Source organism: Bison bison, unplaced genomic scaffold, assembly GCF_000754665.1.
Source record: "Bison bison bison isolate TAMUID 2011002044 unplaced genomic scaffold, Bison_UMD1.0 scf7180017864135, whole genome shotgun sequence".
NCBI lineage: Eukaryota > Metazoa > Chordata > Mammalia > Artiodactyla > Bovidae > Bison > Bison bison.
Genome location: NW_011494707.1, coordinates 6,265,511 through 6,283,489, shown reverse-complemented (window position 1 = coordinate 6,283,489; position 17,979 = coordinate 6,265,511). Strand labels below are relative to the sequence as shown.

Genomic DNA, 17,979 nt, shown 5'->3' with positions numbered 1-17,979 from the left:
TGGATGCCATGATCTTAGTTTTCTGAATGTTGAGCTTTAAGCCAACCTTTTCACTCTCCTCTTTCACTTTCATCAAGAGGCTCTTTAGTTCTTTACTTTCTGCCATAAGGGTGGTATCATCTGCATATCTGAGGTTATTGATATTTCTCCTGGCAATTTTGATTCCAGCTTGTGCTTCCTCTAGCCCAGCGTTTCTCATGATGTACTCTGCATAGAAGTTAAATAAACAGGGTGACAACATACAGCCTTGACGGACTCCTTTTCCTATTTGGAACCAGTCTGTTGTTCCATGTCCAGTTCTAACTGTTGCTTCCTGACCTGCATATTCCTTCTCTAAAATGGAGACAAGACTAGGACCCACCTGCACCTTAAACCCTATAGAAGTGTGAAGGCCTGGCTTTGAGAAAGAACCAGGAAACCAAATTCCAGAAGGGTCCACACCCAGCCCCTTAGCCCAGAAGGCCACAGACGATGGATGAGGTGTTTGTCCAGGTCTGAGTGGGCCATGATCTCTACCTGGCCATCTTGGAGTCTGCTGTGCATCTCTGAGATCGATAAAATTCTGTGCCTCCAGACAAGGCTACATACTCTAAAGGCGGGGCTTGGTGGGGGGAACCCTCATTGTTATCCACCGCTGTCTGCAGGCTGCTAGCAAGACTTCTGGGCGCCAAGAAGCCAGCCCCTCCCTGGGAGTATGTCACTGAGCCTCCGAAATGTCCTGACAGCATTGACATCCTTCTGTATCATTTGGATAATTTGATTTATCCAAGTGTCTACTGTTGACATTTGTCTCTAAGCGATCAGACTCATGAGGACGATGAGGAAATTTAGTGAGGTCACAAGTCAAGAGCTTATGCCGGCCTGGCCCAGGGCTGGAGCTTACATGTTGGCCTATCATGTCTCTGAGCACTTGACGTGTGTGTGCCAGATGTGGGGATAACATGCGCGCACACACACACACAGACACACACAATGCAAAGATCAGGAAATGCTCAGTGAGAGCCATTGTTGCAAAAGCAGCCTTGGCCCCTCTGAGCACCTGCAGGCTGAAGACAGCCCTTCAGTACTTTAAAGCTGAGCTCACGTTCTCTGTCGCCTTTTCGTTTAAAACATGGGGAGTATATTGTCAACGCTAGTAATTTTTTTTAATTGGGGTACAGTTGCTTTACAATGTTGTGTTAGTTTCTGCTGTGCAACAGCAGGGATCAGTTATATGTATACATATATCCGCTCCCTTGTGGACCTTCCTCCCCCTGATCCCACTCCGCTAGGTCACCACAGAGCACCGAGCTGAGCCCCCTGTGCTATGCTGCAGGTTCCCACTAGCTATCTATTTTACACATGGCAGTATATGTATGCCATTCTAATCTCTCGATTCATCCCACCCTTTGTGATATGTTTTTAATGTTAGAAAAAAATCTGTAGATAAGAACAGAAGCTTAACTATAATTTTAGAACCAAATATAAGTTTTATGCTCTTTGAGAATGTAAACAATAAAAATAGAAAAAAAAAAAAAAGCAAGACCCAGATAGTAATTTAATCATCTTTTATAGGGTTTTATATTGACTAACAGTTATATACTAAGAAATAGGGCATCCCAGGAGGCACGAGAGGTAAAGAATCCGCCTGCCAATGCAGGAGATGCAAGGGATGCAGGTTCAACCCCTGGGTTAGGAAGATCCTCTGGAGGAAGAAATGCCACTCCAGTATTTCTTGCCTGTAAAATTCCATGGACAGAGGAGCCTAGCAGGTTGCAGTCCATGGGGTTGCAAAGAGTCGGACACGACTGAGCGACTGAGCACACAGGAATAAGAAATAGAGGAACAGATAGCCACTTCTCGAGGCAGTAGTGAGAATGAGGCTGGCACACAGTTATCAACAGTAAATGTCAGGTTCCCGGGCATCCTCCCCCTCCTCACTCCTTCCTTTTCTTGGCCACTTCCCCCAAGCACTTACATAAACCTGAGCTCAGATTCCCGTCGGACCAAGACTTCCCGGAGACGCTGGATTTTCGCCATCTCCAGCTCGATCTCCTCCGGCCTCATGGTTGTCTCTGCCATGGAGATGATGTCCAGCTGATCTGTGCAGGAGATATAAAATGCAGGTGTCAAGACCCCGAGGGCTGTAAGGGTTTTCAAGAATCCCCTTTGGGACAGTCCCCGCCTTGCTCCAGCGACCTTCATACCCCAAGAAGGCACACGGATCTTTGCCAGTGTTGCAAGTCTGTATTTGTGAGCGGGCCCTTTAGAAACTAGAAAGCACGTTTCCATGGGAACCCTGTTACAAGGCAGAAGGAGGCTCAGGCAGGGGTCACCCAAACCTGTTCAAGGTTATAACGTGCCCTTGGCAGTCCCTGCCTGGTCCCAGTTTCTGAGTCTCGGTCCTTTTGACCATGGCCGTTCATCCTGTCCCAGTCTCCAAGACCAGCATTTTTAGGCAGAAAAATGGGTGTGATAATTACTTTTAGCAATACCATTAATAATTATCTTATAGGAATACTAAGTAATGTAAGTAATAGTAACGTGAAATGATACAAGTTTGTTGTAGAAAATTCAGATAACAGAGATAAGCAAAGAAGAATGAGGTAAAAAGTCATCTACAACCTCTCTGCCCAGAGGGAACATTTTGATGGACATTCTTCTGACTTTATATTGATAGTTATATGTATATATATATTGTCATATAAGTAAAGCCATATGTCAAAAAAATATAAGACCATATGTATGCCACACACACAGAACCATACAATTATCAAATATATAGAAAGACACTATATACGTGTGTGTGTGTGTGTGTGTGTGCGCACTCAGTTGTGTCCAACTCTTTGTGACCCCATGGACTGTAACTTGCCAGACTCCTCTGTTCATGGGATTTTTCAAGCAAGATTACTGGAGTCGGTTGCCATTTCCTCCTCCAGGGGATTTTCCCAACTCAGGGATCAAATCCATGTCTCCTATATTGGCAGGCAGATTCTTTACCAACTGCATCACATGGGAAGCCCTTACATATATATGACTGTATATAAATATATCTGCATGTATATATGTATATACACCCGCTTCATGGATCACAGCTTTGTTGTGGCAAAGGGGCTTGTGTAACTCAATGAAGCTACAAGCCATGCTGTGCAGAGCCACCCAAAATGGATGGGTCATAGTGAAGAGTTCTGACCAAATGTGGTCCACTGGAGCACGTGGTATTCTTGCCTGGAGAATCCCATGGACATGGGGTATGAAAAGTATGAAAAGGCAAAATGATACGATGCTGGAAGATGAGCGCCCCCAGGTCAAGAAGGTATCCAAAATGCTCCTGGGGAAGAGCGGGAGGCAATTATTACATGAATTTGAGCAAAATTCTGGGAGATAGTGGAGGACAGAGGAGCCTACTACAGGAGCGTACGTACTACAATCCCTGGGGTTGCAATGAGTCAGACATAACTTAGAGACTGAAAAACAATGTGTATATGCACATATACTGGTTCACTAGGGCTACCATAACAAAACAACAGAAGCTGCAGAGCTTAAACTATAGACATTTATTTTCTCCTGGTTTTGGAGGCTAGAAGTTCCAGATCAAGGTCTGGCAAGGTGAGGTTCTGGTGAAAACTCTCTTCCTGGCTTGCAGATGCCCACCTTCTCACTGTACTCACATGGCCCCCTCGTGTGCATGCAGAGAGAACTCTCTGGTGTCTCTTCTTAGAAAGATACTAACTCTATGAGATCAGGGCTCCACTTTTAATGTCCTCATTTAATCTCAGTTCTGAGCACCGAAGAATTGATGCTTTTCAACTGTGGTGCTGGAGAAGACTCTTGAGGGTCCCTTGGACAGCAAGGTGATCAAACCAGTCAATCCTAAAGGAAATCAATCTTGAACATTCATTGGAAGGACTGATGCTGAAGCAGAAGCTTCAATCCTTTGGCCACCTGATGCAGAGAGCTGACTCATTGGAAAAGACCCTGATGCTGGGAAACATTGAAGGTAGAAGAAGCAGCGGGCAACAGAGGACGAGATGGTTGGATGGCATCGCTGACTCAACAGACATGAGTTTGAGCAAGCTCCGGGAGACAGTGAAGTACAGGGAAGTCTGATGTCCATGGAGTTGTAAAGAGTTGAACAGGACTTAGTGATTGAACAACAACAGCTTTCCCATTTCCAAATCAGCCTCACTGGGGATTAGGGCTCCAACATATGAATTTGTGGGGGATATAAACATTGAATCCATAACACTATGCATGTATGTGGATCTATGTATATACATCTCTCTTCATATACTGACATTAACTTTTTTATGTACATTCTTCTGATGCATACATATGGTAATTTATGTCATTATATATATTATATATGTAGCATGCATATACAGGGTGACACATATGGTTTTATCTATGTGTGTGTGTTTTATATGTATAATGTTATATATAAACACATGCATTTTTTTTTAGGAGTGCAAAAACACATATCAAGATGTGAGTAGTTCAAGATGTTATGTGCATATATACACACACACACATGCACACACTAAGTCATTCAGTTGTGTCCGACTCTTTGCGACCCTATGGACTGTCTCCCTCCAGGCTCCTCTGTCCACGGGATTCTCCAGGCAAGAATACTGGAGTGGGTTGCCATGCTCTCCTCCGGGGATCTTTCCGACCCAGGGATTGAACCCGCATCTCATTTTATGTCTCCTGCATTGGCAGGTGGGTTCTTTACCACTAGAATCACCTGGGAGGCCCTATATATATATATGTATACACACACACACACCATCATGGAGGTCTGGTTTTTGTAATATAAAGTTAGGGTCTCACCATTTTATTACCTGCTCATTTCACTGAACATTCCGTGAGCGTTTCCACACGTCCTTGGATGCTCTTCCCCAGCAGCAGTGTGAAAGGCTGTGTGGTTTGCTATTTGTGGCTGTGTCATGAATCACTTCACCAACCCCCAGACACTTAGGTTGTTTGCCATTTCCCCCACTAGAAGCAGCGCTGGGATGAGCATTCTCAGAGATAAATCTCTGCGTGCATCTAAGAGGTGCCTTTAGGCCACATTTCCAGAGAGAATGGCTGGGTTTTAAAGGATGCCGTAGTCTGACGACCCTTCATCGGCAGAGGAGACACAGGGGAAGGAATGTTCTTGCTTTACTCTGAGGCCAACATCACATTCTCTGCATCTGCTAACTCCTTCCAACCTGGCTGTTGTGAGGACTGAATTAACAGAGACTTGCTATGCTTGATGCACAGTTACAATTACCTTTGTTATCCCCATGCTCTGCCACACCATCTCTCTCTCTCTTTTTTTTAGTTGCAGGATGTGAGTCTTTACTTGCGGCATTCGAACTCTTGGTTGCGGCATGTGGGATCCAGTTCCCTGACCAGGGATTGAACCTGGACCCCTTGCATTGGGAACACAGAGTCTTAGCCACTGGACCACCAGGGGCCAGAGTTAAAGATCTTTGAACTGAGGCCAATCACCAGTTCATGATTGTTGGTGAGCCTTTTTATGTCTTAGTATCATGTTCTTCCTTTACAAAATGGGATTTAATAGCTATCATATGCTAAGCTGTGCTGGAGGCTTTATATGTACAATCTCATTTAATCTCTATTTCATAGAGGATGTATCTGAAGCTTAGAGAAGGAAGGTGACTTGGCCAACATCATGCAACCAGAATGTTACCGAGACAGAATTCAAATCTAGCCTCTCTCTCTTCTCCCTAACCACATGCCTTCACCACATTATACAGCCTCTGGGGGAGAGCTAAATGAATCTATGGATGCAAAGGTGCATAGTTAACCATTCCAGAGACGTGAGTATCCTTATTTCTCAGCCATCATGGTTCAGACGGACAACCTGATTTCCACAGGACACATGCTGAAAATGGCAAGACACCCTGGGGCGAAGCGTGGGACAGAGAAGATTAATCACACCCCATGGATTGGCATTTTACCTCCATCCTCGGGGGAGGACGGAGGTGGTGGCACTGCCAGGCTCCAGGTGCTGAGATGAACATTTAGCTTTGACTTGGGGCAGAGGATGGCACTGATCCTTCTGTTGAAAAGTCCTGCTCATAGATGCTTTCTTTCCCCTGGAGAAAGGAGCAAAGCCTGGAGTTCAAATCAGGATGGAACAGCTCGAATCCTTTCTCTGTGCCAGGCACTGTTGTTGTTCAATTGTTAAGTTGTGTCCGACTCTTTGTGACCCCATGGACTGCAGCACATCAGGCATTCCTCTCCTTCACCCTCTCCCAGAGTTTGCTCAAACTCATGTCCATTGAGTCAGTGATGCCATCCAACCATCTCATCCTCTGTCATCCCCTTCTCCTTCTGCCTTCAATCTTTCCCAGCACAAGGCTCTTTTCCAGTGAGCCAGCTCTTCACACAGGTAAGCCAAAGGAATGGAGCTTCAGCTTCAGCATCAGTCCTTCCAATGAATATTCAGGGTTGATTTCCTTTAGGATTGACTGGTTTGGTCTCCTTGCTATCCAAGGGACTCTTAAGAGTCTTCTACAACACCACAATTCGAAGGCATCAATTCTTTGGCACTCAACCTTCTTTATGGTCCAACTTTCACACCCATACATGACTACTGGAAAAAACATAGCTCTGACTATACAGACTTTTGTTGGCAAAGTCTTGCTAGGCTCATTACAAGTCTCATCTCATTTAATCTTCACAACACCTTAGGTGAGGGGTTAACCAGCTATGCTAATGCTAAGTCACTTCAGTCGTGTCCGACTCTGTGTGACCCCATAGACGGCAGCCCACCAGGCTCCGGCGTCCCTGGGATTCTCCAAGCAAGAATACTGGAGTGGGTTGCCATTTCCTTCTCCAACGCATGAAAGAGAAAAGTGAAAGTGAAGTCACTCAGTCGTGTCCAACTCTTAGCGACCCCATGGACTGCAGCCTACCAGGCTCCTCTGTCCATGGATTTTCCAGGCAAGAGTACTGGAGTGGGGTGCCATGACCATGGGCCAAAGCCAGTCCCCACCCTGATGTTGCAAATAAAGTTTTATTGGAACACTGGCCATGCTCATTCATCTATGTATTGCTTATGGCTGTTTCTGCATTACACCAATAGGATGAGTAGCTGTAACAGAGATTGCATGGCCCACATAACTGCAAATATTTGTAGAAAAAGTTTGCCAACCCCTGCCCTAGATGGTAGATGCTATCATTCCCCTAATTTAAATTAGGTTAAAAAAACCCACACATTTAGACAGTAACAATAATAGCTAACATTTATTTAGCACTTATTACATGCTAGGATCAAATCACCTTATTTAACTCCCAAAATAGCCCTGGGTGATAAAAACTGTTTTCATCCCCCTTTCACAGAAGAGCAAGTCAAGGCTCAAGAAATGGAGAAAGTGGTGGGGTCAAGATTTAAAACCAGACCTGTCCTACTCCAAAGTCTTTGTTGCCATCAATTCTATTCACTTAAGAACTACCTCCCCACTTAAGAAGTATCATCATCAGCTTAGCAATCAGAAAACTGAGTCTATTTTATTGCCTTAGATATATGGAGAGTAGCTATTTTTTAATTTCATTTTTTAAATTATTGGAGTATAATTGCTTTACTGCGTTGTGTTAGCTTCTGGTGTACAACAAAGTGAAGTAGCTATAGGTATACATATCCCCTCCGTCCCACCCCTTACCCCCTCCCCACCTCTCTAGGTCATTAAAGAGCACTGAGCTGAGCTCCCTGTGCTTTATAGCAAGTTCCCAATAGCTAGCTATTACACGCATGGTGGTGTATATATGTCAACAAAGAGGAGCTGTTTTAAAGATCTAGCAGGTGATTATCTGGGGAGCTCTGCCCCAGGAATTAGGATACACCAGGGCTGAGGGGCAGGGGTCAGGTCCAAGGACCTTCATGCAGGGGGTCTTCAGCCCAGACCCTGAGAAATGCGGGTACAAGATGTCAGTAAGTGAATATCATGCATGGTTTCTTTCAGTCTGACCTTGTATGACAGAACTAGCATGATGGAAACCTCGGCAACATTCTCCAGCTAGAAGGAAGGCAACCAACAGTGGATGTGTCCACAAGGACAAATCCCAGGAGGAGCTGGATAAGCATTTCAGGACAGCTAGAGAAGATGGTTGCTACAAGGATCTAAGAGAGCAAAGCATGGTTGTTTAGAACAAGCAGAGCACTAAGGCACAGAAGTCCCCAGGGCTCCAACTGCCATGGCTGTCACTCAGCTTAGAGCAGCTGAGTCACTTCTGGGGGATGAAGCAGCTAAATCCATCTTTTTTATCCCCAAATGCCACACCAGGAAGACTCACGCCTCATGAGCACAGCAGCACTGGCAAGCAAGAGCTGAGCATTGAGACCGGACATGACTGGGATGTTCCTGCAGGTTTAATCATTTATCTTGAAAACATAAAGCTACCTGGGGACAGGGCGGTGATGGTGGGCATGGCAAGCGAGGGCTGACGGTCTCCTAGAAATTTATCATTTAAATTTAGAGAGAAGGGAAACTGCTGGGGACCAAAAGAGAAATCTTCCCCGGTCAGTCGTCTCCAGCCATGGGTCACAACATGAATCTAAGTCCAGGGTCCCCTGGGCAATACCCACTTCTGTTTCTGCTTCCTCATTTCATGTACCCAGAGCTGTCACATATGAAGCATCACTAGGAATCCAGCACTAACTCATCCTGCTCCTAAATACCTTGGCAGGTAGGTACGCACATTATCACCCTCTCTTTATAGGTTAATAAGATGAGGCTCAGAAGGAACATAAGTGATTGGCCAAAGTCATTCAACCAGTGAATGGCACAGACCCAGGACTGTCTGATTCCAAAGTCCAGGCTGTAGGTCAAAGGGCTACAGGATAGCATTTCCAAAACCTCAATCACTGCGCAGAATTCACCACAATCATGTACTATCGGTCAGGCTTTCCAGGTGGCACTGATGGTAAAGAATCTGCTTGCCAATGCAGGAGACTCAGGTTCAATCCCTGGGTTGGGAAGATACTCTGGAGGAGGAAATGAGAACCCACTACAGTATTCTTGCCTGGAAAATTCCATGGACAGAGGGGCCTGGCGGGCTACAGTGCATGAGGCCAAAGAGTCGGACATGACTAAGTGACTGAACACACACACACACATTATGTTGGGGACTGAATGCTTGTGTCCTCCCCTCACCCTGCCAAAGTCCTATGTTGACACCCTAACTCTTAGTGTGATGGTGTTTGGAGGTGGAGTATTTGAGAGGTAATCAGGGTTATAGGAGGTCACAAGGGTGGGGCCCCCATAATGGATTAGTGCCCTTATATGAAGCATCAGAGCTTGCTTCCTGTCTCTCTGTTGTTCACCATGTATGAACACAAGAAGATAGTCATCTACAAACCAGAAAGAGGGTCCTTACCAAACACCAGATCTGCCAGTGCCTTGATCTTGGACTTCCCAGCCTTTAGAACTGTGAGAAATAACTGTTGTTCAAGTCACTTAGTCCATGATACTTTGTTACAGCAGCCTGAGCTAAGACACTAACTATACCAGCATGTATTCAATATTCTTTACATTGACTTTTTTCACTTATATAAACTCCTTAAAGGAAATTGCATTACCATATCCATACATACTGTCAATATCACTTAGTATAGTTAGAAAATAATCATAACAGTAAGTCCAATGGAAATAAAGTGATCTTATCAAATTCTGACTAAATACTGTAGCCTGCTTAGAGCTCAGATTGAAAGCCTAACTTTTCTTTCTTAACCATGTAGATGAGTAAGTACTACATAGTTGGCAAGTACTGGAGAGGTGTTAAAGACAAACCATCAAACTGAGGCTTCTTTGACAATTGTAAAGGTCGATAATTGGAAAAAAAAAAAAAAAAGAGTACAGGAGATATTGTGGGCTCAGTTCCAGACCACTGCAATAAAGTAAGTATCTCAATAAAGCAATCACACAAAGTTTTTGGTTTCTCAGTGCACAAAAGAATTTCGTTTGCACTTTACTGTAATCAAATGTGCAAGAGCATTTTGTCTAAAAAAAAGAAAACAATGTATGCACCTTAATTTAAAAATATTTGATGGCTAAAAAATGCTAACCATCATCTGAGCCTTCAGTGAGTCATAATCTTTCTGCTGGCGGAGGGTTTGGAATGTGAGAATTACCAAGACGTGACACAGAGACACGAAGTGAGCAAATGCTATTGGAAAAGTGGCAAGACAGACTTGTTTGACACAGAGATGCCATAAAACTTCAGTTTGTAAAACACACAATATCTGGGAAGCACAATAAATTGAAGGATGCCTGTAATTTTCGTGCAACCTAATTCACTGTAGTTTTGTCACCGAACTCAGATCTAGCTGCTCGCCACTTAAAAGCCATTAAAGAAGCCAGGTTGGTGAAAGGCAAGTTTGCTTTATTTTGGATGCTGGCAACTAGTGGGGAGGGCAGGCACCTGTCCTAAGGCTGACTCCACCCCCCCTTCACCCAACAGTCAGTGGGCAACAGCTTTTATAGACAGAGGGAGGGGGCTACATGCAGAAATAGCACAGTCAGCTCTGACAGTCATCTTGAAATGAGTCATCAGTGGTCTGACCAGCATCATTTTTATTCTTTTAGGTACAATTCCTTCAGTTCCGGGGCTGGTTTGTTTCCATGTCCCTGTGGCCAGTTCTCAAAATTGTGGCAGCTTAGGCATGGCTAGAGTCTGGTCATCATGTAGTTAACTTCTTCCACTGGGTGGTGGTTTCAGCATCTATAAGAGAGCTCACAGGATATGGCTTAGAACATGATCTACAACACAGGAGAAGGAAATAAAGGTCCTGACTGTGATTAATGGCTACATTATTATTTGGTTTCCTTCGTTTCTGCATTTTCTCACTTTTCCGATTAAACTCATTCTTTCACTAAAGCTTTTCCACAGACAAAAGGCAGGCTGAGGACATGGGCGACAAGGGTCACAGCATTCCAGTTTGAGACTAAGAGCCTCTGGGTGCCAGGGTCACCCTTCCTACCCCCGGGAAAGCTTCCGTAGAATCAAATTCCAGTTCCTTTGGTTGGAAAGGACTTAGAGGCCCTGGGGACAGCCTCATCTCCATGTCTGACAGGATGTGGAAGGACATGACACGATTTGCTTCTGAGGGTCCCTCAACAAACAGCAGGGGGCTCAATCTCTTGAGTTCTCATTGGAAATTAAATGAGAACTGAGGCGTGAAGGCAAGTGTGTCAGATTTTTTCGCCCAAAGATGAATCAGCCATTTTGAGTCATTATTTTAACCCAGCTTGTATCATAGAAGCAATTTAATGATGGTGGATGTATTCATTTCAGTCCCACAAACACTTACTGGCGCCCAGCATCCTTGGAACATCCTCAAAAGGACACACAAGAGAAGGGCCTTTGGAGAACGGGGGAGACTGTGGGTAAGCATCAGAGGACAATCACCTTCAGCCTAATATGTCCTTTTCTATCCTGTGAATAGATGTGGAACTTTTTTTTTTAAGTCTTTATTGAATTTGTTACAATATTGCTTTTGTTTTATGTTTTGGTTTTTTGTCCACCCAGGCATTAGGATCTTAGCTTCCCCACCCAGGGATCAAATCTGCACTCTGCACATTGGAAGGCAAAGTCTTAATCACTGGGACACCAGGGAAGAACCTAACGCCAGGAGAGAAACTATCTGAATTTTGTAATAAACTTTAAAAAATTCTTGGAATAAATTTTTATGTATAGAAAAGTTGCAAAGACACTACAGAGAATTCCTATCTGCCCTTCCCCTAATGCCCACCATTATTAATACATCTGATGCGGCTGATTTACTGTATTTGTTGTTGTTGTTTAGTCGTTAAGTTGTATCCAACTCTTTTGACCCCATGGACTATAGCCCGCCAGGCTCCTCTGTCCATGGGATTTCCCAGCAAGAATACTGGAGTGGGTTGCCATTTCCTTCTCCAGGGGATGTTTCCTACCCAGGGACTGAACTGAGGCAGGAGGCAGGTGAGCGCCCGTCCACCAGGGTAAAGCTATTGGAGATTCAGTCCTTGCGGATCAAAACTCCAAGAAGAAAAAAGCAGGACAATTAAGGGAGGAGGCTGGGCCCGGCCCAGACCACGTATTTCTCATTCCCCAAGTCAGAAGACCTCCTTGACCACACATGCACAGAAAGGCTCCTTGGAGACCAAAGGGGAGTTATGTTAAGGGATGTTCTACCCAGAGGCCTTTTCAGTAAGATCCATCTTGGCTAAGAGATGCGTGCGCACACATGGGAAGGTCCTGCGATATACCAAATACAGACAGTGAACTGGGGAAATTCAAATGACTGGCCAAAGGAAACCCGGAAAAATGCCTCATAAAAGTGATTCAAGCTGCCACGAGGGTGCAACTCGGCGACTCTCTCTTCCTGAGAGCGCCTGTGTGTCTTTCCACACGGACTGTACTATTTTACTTCTCAATAAACACTTTACCTGTTTCACTACTTTCCATCTTTGTAGGAATTCTTTTCTGCAAAGCTGAAGGGCCAGGGCCCTTGTCACTGACCACTGATCTAGTGACTAGGATTTGGTGCTTTCACCAACGCAACCCGGCCTCAGTCGCTGGCTGGGACCCCCAGCCACTGCAGGCCGAGGCCACCCAAGATCATATCCCGCGTCTCGTGCATAGGCAGGCGGATTCTTTACCACTGAGTGACCAAAGAAGCCCAATTCACTGTTAACTGTGTTGTTTGAATGCTTACCATGGCAGGTGTCATCGGCTGAAAACATTAAAGAAAAAGAGAAAAAGCTTTTTGGGTACAGGTACCGTGAGAGCCAGGTGAGCCCTCAAAGACGGCCTATGAGAGGGGCCGTTATGGGCATGAACTTTTCAGGTGTCACGACCACCTCCCAGGCTGATCTTGGTCCCATTGGTTGATGAGTCTGGGCCTCAGTTTCTTCATCTGCCACATGGGGACAATCACTCATGTCTCAGCTGATCTTCTTGCCAGGCATACAGAAACTTCTCTGTAACGTTTGCTCTTATTATTCATTTAATAAATATCAATGAAAACCTGCTTCATGCCAGATCCTGCTCTAAGTAATGAGGATGAAACAAAACAGACAAAAGCCTTGTTCTCATCAAGCTGACCTTCTAAGAAGGGGTTTATGTGTCAGGGAGAAAAGTCATTAGCTCACAGCTTTCCCCTGATGCTAGGTTTGGACAGATTCCAGTTCAAGTCCTGGCTCTACCAGTCACTGTGTGATCTGGACCACGTTACTGATTCTTCCCAAGACTCAGTTTCCTCCTCTGTAAAATGGACAGTAAATCCTACCTCATAGAGTTGCTGCTCTGGAGAAGAAGTAAGATGACACGTCCAGTGCTTGGTGCAGTGCCTGGGTGTGATAAAGGGTGGTCAGCATCATTCTTACTACTCGCACCTGTCCTTTCCCTGGAAAAGCCAGACCAATGTGGGGGAGGAGACAAGATCAGCATCATCAAACCTGGAGAACGAGGGCCTGCTGGTCATTTAGACCCACGCCTGCTCCCCAGTGGCTCAGCGGTAAAGAATCTGCCTGCAGTGCAGGAGATGCATGTTCAATCCCCGGGTCAGGAAGATCCCCTGGAGGCAGGCATGGCAACCCACTCCAGTATTCTTGCCTGGGAAATCCCATGGACAGAGGAGCCTGGTGGGCTACAGTCCATACAGTCGCAAAGAGTCGGACATGACTGAAGCGACTGAGCATGCATGCACACACACATCACCCTGAATGAAGGGTCCAAGAATGGCCCTGCTAGCCCTCAGCCAAGGAGCCAGGTCCTTTAGCTCACCCCCTAGGTCCCCACAGGCACATCTTCCTGGTATCGACCCGAGGGAGAGTCTTAAATACCAGGGAAAGATATCTGAGCCCCATTACTGGGGAACAGATATCCTGATGCATTTCAAAGGCTCCTGGTGATACCCCAGCCTTTTACTGTCATCAATCATTCATGGAGGATAGAAGCTCATTTCAACCCCTCAAACATCCTAGTATGGGATGTATCAAGCATCTCGCCTTCTCGCTATGAAGTGAATATAATGGGAAACAGTCGGTTGCTCTTAATGAGTCACCATTTCCCAAGAAGATGAAGTAACTGCTTTTAATTCAGACGCTCCATATCCTCCCCCTCCGCCTTGTGAATAAGGATGCCTCTGGGTCCTGCGAGTAATCATACCTCCCTCTGCAAGCCACCTTCTCATATGTAATGCCTCTTTATAATCACAATCACTCCACAAGGAAGGTTTTGCAGCTGAAGAAACTGATTTGCCTTCAAATCGTGACCATGGATATTATTCTCTAATGGGATTTTGGGTATGATTTTTTTTTTAAGCTTCTCTGAGTTTCTATTTTCTCAGCCACATCTGCCTTGTCTGAGGTCACGAAAGGAGTTAGGGAGAAGGTCTGATCAGCAACAGGGTTAATAAACAGGCTCTGGAGTCAAGTCAACATGGGTTTAAGTTCTGGCTCTGCCTCCTTCTAGCTGCTGCCCTTGGGCAAATGACTTCAACTCTCAGCCTCAGTTTCTTTTTTCTTAATTTTATTTATTTTTGGCTGTGCTGGGGCTTCAATGCTGCACTCAGGCTTTCTCTAGTTGCAGAGAGCAGCCTTCTCATGGCGCTGGTTTCTCTTGTTGCGGTGCACAGGCTTAGTTGCTCTGAGGCACGTGAGATCTTCTCAGACCAGGAATCAAACCCACATGCCCTGTGTTGGAAGGCAGATTCTTAACCAATGGACCACTAGGGAAGTCCCAAAGCCTCAGTTTCCTTATCTATAAATTGAGGGCAAGGACATAGCCATGAAATTAAAAGATGCTTGCCCCTTGGAAGAAAAGCTATGACCAACCCAGATGGCATATTAAAAACCAGAGGCATTACTTTGCCGACAAAGGTCCATCTAGTCAAAGCTATGGTTTTTCCAGTAGTCATGTGTGGATGTGAAAGTTGGACTATGAAGAAAGCTGAGCACCCAAGAACTGATGCTTTTGAACTGCAGTGTTGGAGAAGACTCTTGAGAGACCCTTGGACTGCAAGGAGATCAAACCAGTCCATCCTAAAGGAAATCAGTCCTGAATATTCATTGGAAGGACTGATGCTGAAGCTGAAACTCCAATCCTTTGGCCACCTGATGCAAAGAACTGACTCAATGGAAAAGACCCTGATGCTGGGAAAGATTGAAGGTGGGAGGAAAAGGGGATGACAGAGGGTGAGATGGTTGGATGGCATCACCGACTCGATGGACACGAGTTTGAGCAAGCTCTGGGAGCTGGTGATGGACAGGGAGGCCTGGCGTGCTGCAGTCATGGGGTCACAAAGAGTCGGACACAACTGAGAGACTGAACTGAACTGAAGGACAAAGAATGTGGGAACCTCTGAAGGCTCATTCTGAAAGCTCAGAAACCAAAGGAAAAGCAAGGGTTTTACCTCCTCTCTGCTCCACAGCCTCTGAGTTTTGTTGGGACCTGAGTTTCTTTACCATCAGCACTACTGACATGAGGGGCCGGATGATTCTTAGCTGGGGGCCGTCCTGTGCATTGTAGGATGTTCAGCAGCATCCTTTGCCTCTGCACCCTAGAAGCCAGTAGCATCTTCCCACCCACCCAAAGCGTCTTCACACATTTGTGAATGTCAACATAGGAAACAAACTCACTCCCCTCTCCCCAAAAACTAGTGATGGAGACACACTCTTTCAACAGTGCTCTTGGGAGCGCAGATATGAGACCCTCGTGCTGCTGCTGCTAAGTTGCTTCAGTCATGTCTGATTCTTTGCGACCCCATGGACTGTAGCCCACAAGATTCTTCTGTCCATGGGAATCCCCAGGCAAGAATACTGGAGTGGGTTACCATTTCCTTCTCCAGAGGATCTTCCCAACCCAAGGATCAAACCCGCATCTCTTAGCGTCTCCTGCATTGGCAGGCAGGTTCTTTACCACTAGCACTAACTGGGAAGCCCAGAGACCCAAGTGGGTGTGATTCAAAGTTCATTTCCTGGGACTTCCCTGGTGGTCCAATGGTTAAGACTCCATGCTTCCAATGCAGAGGGTGCAGGTTTGATCCCTCATCAGGGAACTAAGATCCCACATGCCACATCGTGGCTCAGCCAAAACATTTTTTTAAAAATCCATTTCCCTGGACCTCTCCAGAGTCTACTGAATCAGAATCTCTCTGGAGGAGGCCCCCATAATCTGTATGTCATTAAGGCGATTTCTTCATTCATTTCTTTGTTTCCTGAAATGAGGAGAGAGTGGTGTAATCCCCAGCAAGGGGTCATTATGAAGATTAACTGAGGGGATCCATAGAGCCCATAACACAGTGTACTCAATAAATGTTAGCTATTTCATTACAGAAGCACTTGTCTGGACAAAGAGGAACATAGAGGACTTCAGACTTGGGGGAAGAACAGGAAAAACATGGGCAATGGTAATGGCCTCTCTGTTCAAATGCCAGCTGAGAACTGTAACTAATAAGTTACAGGTGACACAAGGGAGACCATGCAAGCCCCACAGGGGCTTTGCTCTGCCGATAATCACTTCTCACATTGACTTCATGCTCAACTGCCTCCCCAGCTAAAACAACTCACTGTCAATAAAAGGCAAGAGGTGAAAAAGTAAAAAAAAAAAAAAAAAAATCAGCCTGAGTATTAGTTGTTCGTTGCTGCCTTTGAAAATGACCACACATTTATTGGCTTAAAAGAATGCACATGTACTGCTTTATCTTTCTGGAGTCAGAGGTTTGACATGAGTCTCGCTTGTTCTAGCTTCTGGCGGCCGCCTACACCCTTTGGTTAGCAGCCACCTCCTCCATTTTCAAAGTCAGCCACGACAGGAGGAGTCCTTTTTATGGGACATCTCTCTGACCCTTCTTAGTTCTTCACATCTCTCTCTGACTCAGTCAAGAAAGGCTCTCTCATCTTAAGGGCTCATGTGATTAGATTGGGTCCACTCTTGTAATCCCTTATAATCTCTTCTTCTCAAAGTCTGTACCTTAATTCCACCTGCAACAATAATTCCTGTTTGCCGTATAAGGTAACATACTCACAGGTTCTGAGGATAGGAGTGTAGGCATCTTTTGGGGACCATTATTCAGTAAATCACGGTCTATATAACAGAGGATACCAGATAAACTGACTGTGGAACGTTCCAGAGTGGGGTCATTATCATCCTCCCAGGCAAAATCTGTGGTCTGTAGAAAGGGACCTAGGCCCATTGAAGGAAGTAGGGCAACCAAGCAGTAAGGCTGCCCTCCTGCTCACTGGGGACCATCCACCCCCCCGGCTCAGTGCCAGCAGCCATCACACAACAAACATCCTCAGTTGATAGCATGACTCAACTAGAAATGCCGGTTCTGCCCCTTACTGGCTTGTGACCCTGCACAAGATACTTACATTCTCTGAGATTTTGCTTTTTCACTTGTCAAGTGTGTCTAACAACCCCACCTTGCAATATTCCTTTTTTTTTTTTTTTTTGCAATATTCCTTCATTCCATAATAACGCCCTGCAAGGCTGGTAAGCTGGTCATGTGACCTCTCCCCATCAAGGTCCACTATTAGTGAAATGGGGATAATAATATAGATTACTCATTGGTTGTGGTGCTAGTTGAATGATAGGTTGTGTGCAAGGCTCTTAATGTGGCACCTGGTACCTCATAAGGAGCGCGAGGTTGTCAATGACCACAAGTACTATCATCATCAGCATCCCCACCCCCATCATCATTACCATCTTTATCATCTTCTGCAACATCGTGATCATCACCATCCCTGCCATCACTACCATCATCTCTACCATCATCACCATCATCCCTACCATCATCACCACCGTCACCATCAGAAGCAGCAGCAGCATCACCGACATCAAAAGAGAAACCAGACAATCTCAGACCAACACCACAGCTGAAGCTGGAGACAGGGAAGGACAGAAGAGATCAGCCCCAGGAGCTCCTGCGACAACTTTCCCTCCCTCCCCAGAACTCCCTTTAGTGGGAATGCCCTACTTCTTACACCATCCCATTCCATGCCT

General features: G+C 45.5%; 1 protein-coding gene across 1 annotated transcript in view; it reads right to left on the bottom strand.

The window, feature by feature from the left end:
• Positions 1–17,979, bottom strand: part of LOC104988533 (chromosome unknown open reading frame, human C16orf45) — a 143,356-nt gene that overhangs the window by 54,857 nt on the left and 70,520 nt on the right. The window contains exon 2 of the mRNA XM_010839888.1: positions 1,958–2,081. Coding sequence (XP_010838190.1) covers positions 1,958–2,081 — 124 coding nt within the window. The remainder of the gene's footprint in view (positions 1–1,957; positions 2,082–17,979) is intronic.